Raw genomic sequence first — 10,068 nt, 5'->3', positions numbered from 1 at the left:
CCTCTCTCCCTCTCTCCCTCTCCCTCTCTCTCTCTCCCTCTCTCTCCCTCATGCATGCTCTATCCAAAGACATTGATGTTAATGGAGGACGCCATCCAAAGCAGCATTCTCTTCCCCTATTCCCATCTACCCCAAAACAACAACAAAACAATACACAAAAAACACACACACAAAAAACAACAACAACAACAACAAAAACACTAGCGAAATATTTCTCTACTCATTCCCTCCTTCTCTGTCTTCTTATGTATCTTTTGTTTTCCTTGTGCCACACACACACACACATACACCCAAAAACACACACACATACACCGATACACACACACACCCACACACACACAAACACAAACACACACACACACACACACACACACACACACACACACATACAAACACACATATACACAGATATACATACACCCATATTCACACACACAAACACAGATATACATACACCCATGCACACACAGACGTACACGGACACACACACACACACACACACATATATATATATATATTTAAATATAATTTTTTGCAGTCAGTACGAAAATGGAGTATGAATATGTATGGCAGAGAGAGGGATATTGCCTATGGTGAGCCTTTATGCATAATGCAGTTTTCTCTGACTCTAATCTACATTTGCTTAGACACACACACACACACACACACACACACACACACACACACACACACACACACACACATCCCTATACACTCAGTATCCAAAGTCTCACACCGCTATGCACTCTCTTTCTCAGTCTTTCTCCATGCACCTAGCAACACAAAAATACATCTTATCATCTCATAACAACTGGATGCGCAGACATCAGCCGGAACAAAGTTTCTCTGCGTTTTCGTCACCGACTTTGCTGCCCCTCTGGAAAAGCCCATCCTGTTGGGCCATCACGTGTGAGTGACTGGAGTAAGGCAAGGGGCTAACTTCAAGGCACATCTCCCTCATAGCGGGCGGGCCGTCTGACTCCATCTGGCTTACATGCGGCCCAGATCTGGCCCTGATGTGGCTCATATGTGGCCCAGATCTGGCTATGATACGGCTCATGCTTAAATCACAGATTTACGGCAGAGGTATCGGACCCATCGGGACACTTAACCTGCCTGTGTCGGTGGCAAAAATGTCAATGGCTACCGTGCTGAGCGGCAAGCTAAAAAATAAAGACTGTAACACACACACACACACACACACACACACACACACTCCTGTCAGTGAGGGGTAAGGGTCTGGGTTTATTATCCAGATCCTAGTCTCCTGCTAGGAGAGATGCCTGTATGCTAATGACTCACGAAACCGCATGCCAGGCACTGTATGTGTGTATCGCATGCGTCCTCTGGCCTCAGTGGATTCACCCCACCGTGTGTTTACAGTTCACTTGATTGTTCGCAGGGCTTTGCGTGAGTGGACACAAGTGTGTGTGTGTGTGTGTGTGTGGGGGGGGGGGAACACGCAAAGGCCCTTGTCACAAACACATGTGTTAATGGGGGGGGTGGGGGGTGGTGGTGGGGGGGTTGAAGTAACAAAAGAAAGGTAACGGAAGAGGGGAAAACAGACCTGAGGAGCGTGTGGCGAGTGAACACGCACGCACATGTGTCATAGTGTTGGAGGAGAAGGCTCTGTGTATGAGAAAGGGGGCAGCCATTTTAAGTCATTTGAATACGCTGAGATAATAGAGAGGAGGCATGAGGGAAAGAGGAGGTTTGTGGCGGAGAGGTTCTGATGGAAATCGGCGTTGGCCCAGATCCGTGCCAGTTCCGTGCCAGTTCCGTGCCAGATCCGTGCCCGATCCGTGCCCAGAGTCAGGTGCTGATTGGGTGTGGTTGAGGGTGGGTGGCAAGGCCCTAGGGTGGGGCAACGCAGGGAGCCCCTACCCCCCATCAGTAGAGTTTGAGCCCCCACCCACCCCATCCCCCAGAATGTGCAGTGTCAGTGGAAAAAGCCAGCAATTTCAGCATTTACTGAGGACTCACTCATAAGCACTTCAAAGGGAAGGTTTTTTTATGTTGTTTTTTTTTCCCCCCAGTTGAAGCGAGTGTCAGTCTGCGGCGGTGTTTCTGCATGCTGTTTTCATACTTTTTTGTTCAGATATCTGCTTGGCTCCTGTTTACCATTCGTAAGTGTTTGAGAGATTGTGTGTGTGTGTGTGTGTGTGTGTGTGTGTGTGTGTGTTTCAAGTGTGTGTGTGAGAGACAGAGATAGAATGAGAGAGAGAGAGAGTTTCATCACATATACAGCCGCCATATAGCCAAATGCCACGTGTCATGTGTAGCTATGTCTGCCGTTCACCATAGTGCCAGTAATTGGCCCTGTGTAGTGCTGGTTTCAACCACAGCCTAAGGAAGATCTGCTGGGTCTTGCATTCAAGTCACATTAGCTCTCAGTTTGCTTTAACAACTGTTCCTACATAATATATTTTGTGTGGTAGCCTATATACTTTCTATAACTGATCCTACATACTATATTTTGTGTAGTATATACTTTCTATAACTGTTTCTATATAATATATTGTGTGTAGTATATACTTTCCATCAGAGGAAGGGCTCTCGGTGCACACTATTCTAACACTCCTGATTAATCGCCCACGTCAGTGACCCAGCTATGAATTCTGGCGAAATCACTGCTCAAGGGAAATCATGGACATACGAGTTGAACTCGAGTTGAGAAGTCATGAGACAGCGCTTGACGTGGAGTGATGGGGAGTACTTGTTGATTTGGTCAGTCATCGGAGCTCCTATCACTGGCAAGACGCAGTGAAGTGTTTTGACTCGGCGGATGACGCCGTAGTTTTGCGTCCGTGTGGTTTCTTATATGTCTATGTCTTAGTCGTGGTGTTGTCTGTCAGTAAAGCGCGACTATGCATGTTTCAGATTAGCTGGACAAGCGAGGCGCGCAGGTGTCGGGTTCATAGCACGCTTACCCTCACCACTCGCCCCGCCACTGATCACTCACCGGCACGTTCAACAACGCACAGCAAGAACACGGGCGGTGTTCACTAGAGCAAGACACCGCCGTGATGTGAAACTGACAAGTAGGTATTTATTTTGACCGCACTTGAAAATGAAATGACAGGTAAGGCGAGAGGGTGTTATTTTAGAGCGCTAGAGGGGACGGCAACCGAGGAGGTGCATCGCGTCAATCCATCCGATTTCCAGCAGTACGATTACGGTCATTTTGTAAAATAGCCAACAAAGTACTGGGCGAGAGAGATAGGTTTCTTAGCATAAAGTAGGCTAACATAACATACCCTACTTATTAGTTTATGGGATAGAACAATCTTGCAAACTTCAATGGCACTCACGTCCAGTATCTTTCATCACAAGGAAAGCGTCCACCTGGAGGTTTCCGGTGACATGCCACCGACTTCAATGCATCCTCTCTAAGTTTAGGGGTAGTTTGATGATCGATGAGAAGCAAGTCTAAAGTGAAATAAAAGCCGATACGTCCTGCAGGTACGCCATGCTAGACCTTTTGCAACAATGAATTGAAAGCTTTCGTTTATGATCTTGACTTTCTACCGTTAGGCTATAAACAACGTGGCAGGGTTTGATTTACCAGCAGGGTACAGTGTAGTGTCTCCTACAACAACAGATATCGAAAAAAAACAATAATGTTAGAAAAATCCACTGTAGTACTTATAAAGGAAATTCGTCAATGGAAGAGATAGAGGTAGAGAGGGGCGGGGGGAGGGGGGGGGGGTGGGGGGGGGGGGGGGGGGGGGGGGAGAGAGAGAGAGAGAGAGAGATGGCGTTTTCATAGAAATAAATGGCGCCCTTATGGCCGGTGACCTGATTTACTTTTTGAGTGGGGGATGCGGCAGAGCTCCACACTAATTGCGCAGCTGGGAAGAGCAGGGGATTTGGAGGAAAAAAATAGAAGTGAAACCAATTTTGCATATTTCTATGAGGAGGGCGAGCAGGCTGAGGCAAAATAGGGAGGTGGGGGTACAGAGGTGACATTGCAACCAGTTTAGAGGTGAAAATCCGGCCCAAATATAGGCTATGCACATTCAAAGTTTTATTTTTTTGTGTCTTGTTTGTAAAAAAAAAAAAAAAAGCATCGCAAGACACATGATGTACCGCATTAAAATAATGGCACCTAAATAGAAAAAAAAATATTCCTAAATTAAAAGTAGTAATAATAATAATAATAATACAAATAATAATAATAATAATAAATGTAGCTGTAAACAGGGTTGAATCGGACGTGGCAATCCTCTTTCAATCACATTTTAATTTAGGCAAATGTTCAGAAAATCGGATCAGACCGGATAATATCGCAGCCGCCACACACATTCGACGAACCTGACGACTGTTGAGCCTTAAAATAAATATTGGACTCGCAACACACACACACACACACACACACACACACACACACACACACACACACAGCGAGGCCATCCTCCATTTTCTATTTAAGCGCATGTAGATGGCTGTTCAGGCGATGAATATGAACCAAGCGCGACACAATGAATAGAAACCCAAACGATGAATTGCACAAAGGCTAAAATTGTTTTTAAACACATTCAAACCATCACAGTTGAGACCAACACAATTTCCCTTTCTTAATATAGGGTCGATAGCAGATTAGATGGGAAAGAAACCTGGGAATAATAGGTGTTAGGGATGAGGCCTTCTCTGAGTTTTACACAAATCTGATAAAATAGTTTTAGTGTGGGCCTGGCGCATTATTTCCACCATGCTGTGATAAAGACAAAAACAGGTCTTCCTCCGACCACAGTTAATATTAGTTCGATCTGAAGGAATAAAATATAAATATTTTAAAACATATTAAATTACAGAATTAATAATAGTGTTATTATTATGGTTGTTGTTATTATTATGTATGCCATTCAAATACAAATAGGCCAACAAATGACCGAAAATGCAAAACCCCTGAAATTTTCATAATGTCTAATACTGCAGCAGCGGTGGTGCATTTTTCATTATACACCCATCACACGACAGATCGGGCCTCCAGACACCACCGGGGCGTAGATGTCTCCTCCCTCCTCCTCTACATCCCAGCTACGGGTTCAGGTGTGCGTGGGGCAATAAGCTTGAACTTGTCCGGGTCACGTCTACACCACTAGGATAGGCTATCAGTCGGACGACGGATCATTTGAAAGCTGGTCGAACGAAAACAGCCGGAGATAAAAAAAAAACACCCCAAATTGTCTGGTAAAAATGTATCCTATCAGCAGGATCTGGGCTCGATGTGGACACTTGTCTTGCATTCCTTGAAAGTGAGAAATATAGTGGGAGGCGCGGCCCTCTCGAAAAAATACGCAGTCCTTATGCATATGCATGTATGATAATTGACGTGTATTTTACTTCCCCTATCGCGTTGAGCCACCATGAGCGAAAACAACAGAGTTATTATTTTTATCACAGTATCAGACCTGCACTTAAATACACATATCTGATCTGGTGTTATGAAAATGAAGTAAAAGGAAAAGACACAAAAAAAAGCAGAAGTTGGTTGGCTATCTGGATGTCTAACCTATATCCCTTTTCAATGCACTTTACGGCCCGCTGCACCCCCTCCTCCTCTACAAAACACACGCACACACACGAACGCGCACCCGGGCACGCACGAACACACACACACACACACACACACACACACATAGAGAGAGAGAGCAAGAGAGAGAGCATTACATCTTGTTCAGTCGTCTGGGGGCAAGGCGATATAATCGAAATTTGCATTGTAATCCAATTAAATACAACAAAAACAGCTACACACACACACAAGAGCAGCACCCAGCATACGTCAAAAGCTCAGGCTGTTGAGAGGCAGAGTGAGAGGGGCCGGGTAATTACAGCTGTGGGTAAGCGACTAAAGCCTAACACTTCACAGCGCAAATAAAAGCCAAGATAACACAGGGAGGCGTAAACCCACTGCAACATGGCCCCACAGTAACCTACACCAAAAATGAACTTTGGATTGAATCATGATCATTTCCCAATATGCACCATATGCAAAATAGAAGGGAGAAAAGGAAGAAGACAAACATATCAGAGAGATCATCAGATATACACCCAATCTCAATCTCTTGGCCCCTGACGAGCAATAGGACAGTTGATAACCAATCCCCCCCCAAAATTGTTGGAGTTTAAAACCCAGTTGGGGCAAAAGAAGAAAAAACGATGGTCCTGCCTTCATATGAAGCTTGTTTTTCTACAGAGATTATAATCAGTGGTCAAGAGCGGCATCTGGTCGCGCAGAAAATGGAGGAACACTAATTGCACTACTGATAATTAGGGACCCCGTGTAAGGTTTTCTCTTTTATAAAAATAGCCTAAAATCAAGTGAAGAAACTCTTTTTTTTGTGTGGCACATAACATTTCAAGTTAACAACAGGCAAATTATCTTTTCTTGAAATCAAAACCCATATCTGGTTCGCCATCTGATAGCACTGCACACACAACCGTTGCGCGGTACGTCAGAGGAGAAAAAAAAAAACACATCTGAATTTTACATAAAAAGAAAACCCAAATTTAGGCGGCCACACATTGAAAACACGTTTACACCTCACTCACCAACTTACTTTTATTCCATAACCAAAAAGTACAATTGAAGAGCCCTGCACATCCCTGTCTACAGCATCTCATCTAGATCTCTGCCTGGCGTTCTCTCCCGACATTTTGCATATTCATAACCACCCAGCATATTCATAACATGAATACAAATCGTGTTATCTCCCCATCTTTGCCGTCATGGACCATCGCACGGGAACACACATAGACCTAACCCTCTCCAGCGCCTCTGGATCTCAAACCCCGTCCAATGTAGGGTGAAATTTCAACACAACAACAGTTTAACACATACTTGACGGCATTCTGTTCAACTGAACGGGATGGGTAAACTTAATGCCCACTCTGCCCACTGTCTGTCAGGAAAGCCTCAACAGACCACCACTTTGCCCAAAAGCAGCGCTCCTCTCCTGCTGAAACTAAACATATCACTGCTTTTTGCCTCATGATTTTTTAGCAAGATAGGATAATATACATAACAACATGGCATGCAAATAACCATCTCGGGGCGTTTTTATTTTAACATAGATAACTATTTGCCCGAAAATTACGAATGAAAAAATGAAGCCAATGCAAATAAACCTCCACGTACCTTCTTGAAAAGAATACAGCAGGAATAAAGTTACCAGCCACATGCCATAAAGAGAGGGTATATTTCTCTGGAATGGTGTGCAATCCCGACGTGTGCACGGCGCAGTGTACGGCCAGGCGACGCTCCGTGCTGGAGTGGTGACGATGCTCCCCGGCGATCTCTCCAGCCCTAGTCCCAGACTCGCCCGCGCCGAGAAGCGGAGAAGCCTGTGGTCCCGCCTCCCGTACCCTCCCCTCCACGGGACCGTCATCCGCGAGGGGCCCTCCTCCAGTAGTCTAATGATGCGACACGATGGAGAGGTACGGCACAGCGCGCATGGGGGGCCAACGGGAGTGAGAGAGAGAGATAGAAATGACGGATAGAATTTTGTTTAGTGGGGGGGTGGAGGTGGAGGGAGAGGGGCGGCGGGGGTGGTTGGGGAGGCGCCTGAATAAAAACGGACCTCACAGAAGTAAAGAGTGCACGTGGTCGGCGGCCACCGTGCGCGGCAGGTCTCCAGCGCGTGGAAGCGCTCACCTGAGGACCGCGAGGGTGGACCTTGTTTTTGCGCACAGAAAGACCGCGCGCACTCAACCGTTACTTCTCGAAGAAGGATCGCTTTACGCATCTATGAGATATTCTGTGTTACAACTTGCCAACAGCACGAGTGGTTCTTTCTTTTTTTTTATGATTTGTTTTGCTTTCCGCTGCAAAGACTCGTTTGTGGATAACTGTTTGGAATGAAGTGGCGGACGTTTTAAAGCAAGATAATCAACAAAAGCGGATTCTGTTTCCCTTTGTCTTCCTCCTTGTCTCCCAATGCTTCCTTTGTAAAAAGCCTATTCAGTGATACACGCACCCACTTCATCATGCACGCGCGCGCCACACACACACACACACACGGCACGCGAGGGGTGTGGGGAGGGGGGGGTCAGGTGTGGGGGGTTCAAAAGCGCACAGAGTAATCACAGACTGCTGTATCGTAGTTTGCCCAGCATGACTGATATAACAGGCGGAAATATAGACGAGTGTATTTATGTATCGCTATTGTTTTGAGAGTCGCCGCGTTCCCTTTTACCGAGGCAACCACGCCTCTCTACAGTTTTACACTAAATCGGAGTGCCCTTCTCTACACAAACGGTAACGTGCAATCACAGAGTGGAGCACAACATGGCTCAGATGAGTGCTGGAATAACCCAAACTTCCGCCACGCAACTGGAGAATGCCAGACACAAAATGGCCAAGTAGATTTTAGGCTATTGAGATGAACCGCATATGAAGCCCACATGCTTGTATGATCAAACGGTGCGAAGCGGTGACAATCTGCACAGTCAGGAGGGGCAGGGATGTGAGCTCCAGATTTGTGCTGCGCCCTACCCAAAGTTGACGGCGAGTTGAATGGCTATTCATACTCTTGACTGTGATACAATGACAAAACATGCCAGGGCTGGGTGTTAAAATAAGCCACAACTCCCCCGCAGCTACTTCAAAGGCACTAACAATGCGAAGGCACACTCGCCTCTCCCCCTCGGTAACCGCATTGGGCCTGTCACTTTCCGCATCAGTGCGCGCGCTCCACGCCCCCTCAACCTTCTCGTGTAATTATTGAACAGTAACACGTGCGGTAATGTTATTGATTATAGAGTGTGCGAGGCAACCGCGAGAGAAACAAGCCACTCAGATATCCGTCAAAGTGACATGCTTTGCAACACATTAATTTGGCCCTGAAAGGCCTGGTTTACTCCGTGGCTGTCTAAATCCCCTGGAAACGTGAAAACAAAATAAAACGTGCTTGACGCTCACACATTGCGATCTACACGAGAGTATATGGTGCCAACAATGAGCTGAGTAAAAAGGGATATAGTTAAATAGCGCAGGCCTACAACTGCTGGTTATCTTTTTGTTAATGTATGTTCCTCAGGGAAACCATGGTTTCTCTTCCAGACAAAATCTCTAAAATATACACATTAACGCAACCTTTAACAACCTTTAAACAGTTCTGTGTAGGCAAGGACAGCCACGTCTTAAGATGCTGCCTCAGAGAACCTCCCAGTACCTGCTCTCTCATAAGGGTTTGGACTACCTGTACAGCTGTGTATAGGGTCCATGTGCACCACACTCATGACCTTTGAACCCTGATCATCATCTCTGAAGCTCAACTAGCAGGTGGACGCATGGGAGTAAACGGGACGAACACAAACACAGCAAGGTCTTACAATTTTGTTCAGGTAACGCATTTGATCAGAACACTTATCTTCCTTTGCACAAATGCTGAAAGGCATTCCAATATGGCTGAGGCTGGCAGGAAGGGACATACATTCAACCCTTTAACCCTGATCTCAATCTGGCCCTCATACGGCCCAGATCTGGTTTGGATCCGGCCCGTGGGCATGTACAGCTGTCTGGGTAAAATAACATGACTGGGAGAGGAGAAGAGGAGTAGAAGAGGAGAGAAGGAGAGGAGGCGAGGGGGAGAGGGCGAGAGGAGGAGAGGAGGAGAGGGCAGAGCTGTTCTCCTTCCTTCCTTGTCTTCTCCTGCCTCTCTTCCTCAGAGCAAAAATAAAACACACAGAAGCACATCCGCTGGCCTCACACTCCTACGGCCTCTGTCTCTAACGTACAGACTTTACACACACACACACACACACACACACACACACACACACACACACACACACACACACACACACACACACACAAGCATGCACACACACACGCATACTTATGTAACAGGTGGGGAGTGAGAACATTGCCTGTCCTCCCACTCAAACACACCACACACACTAATACCCACACACATTATCTAGCACAGACACACACACACACACAGACACACACACACAGATACACACAAACATGCTCACTCACACAAGCAAATACATACACACACACTCACACAGACAAACATACACTATATATACACTAACTCCCTCAGAACACACACACAC

General features: G+C 46.2%; 1 protein-coding gene across 1 annotated transcript in view; it reads right to left on the bottom strand.

Annotated features, from left to right (window-relative positions):
- The window catches only part of LOC116221766 (Down syndrome cell adhesion molecule-like protein 1 homolog), a 21,343-nt gene extending 13,307 nt beyond the window's left edge, over positions 1 to 8,036 (bottom strand). Inside the window, exon 1 of the mRNA XM_031572915.2 lies at positions 7,142 to 8,036. Coding sequence (XP_031428775.1) covers positions 7,142 to 7,391 — 250 coding nt within the window. The 5' untranslated portion in view covers positions 7,392 to 8,036. The remainder of the gene's footprint in view (positions 1 to 7,141) is intronic.
- Positions 8,037 to 10,068: the final 2,032 nt, after the last annotated feature.

Source organism: Clupea harengus, chromosome 9 (genome assembly GCF_900700415.2).
Source record: "Clupea harengus chromosome 9, Ch_v2.0.2, whole genome shotgun sequence".
Classification (NCBI taxonomy): Eukaryota; Metazoa; Chordata; class Actinopteri; order Clupeiformes; family Clupeidae; genus Clupea; species Clupea harengus.
Note: the sequence above shows the minus strand (reverse complement) of the source record. Positions and strands in the feature narration are given on the sequence as shown.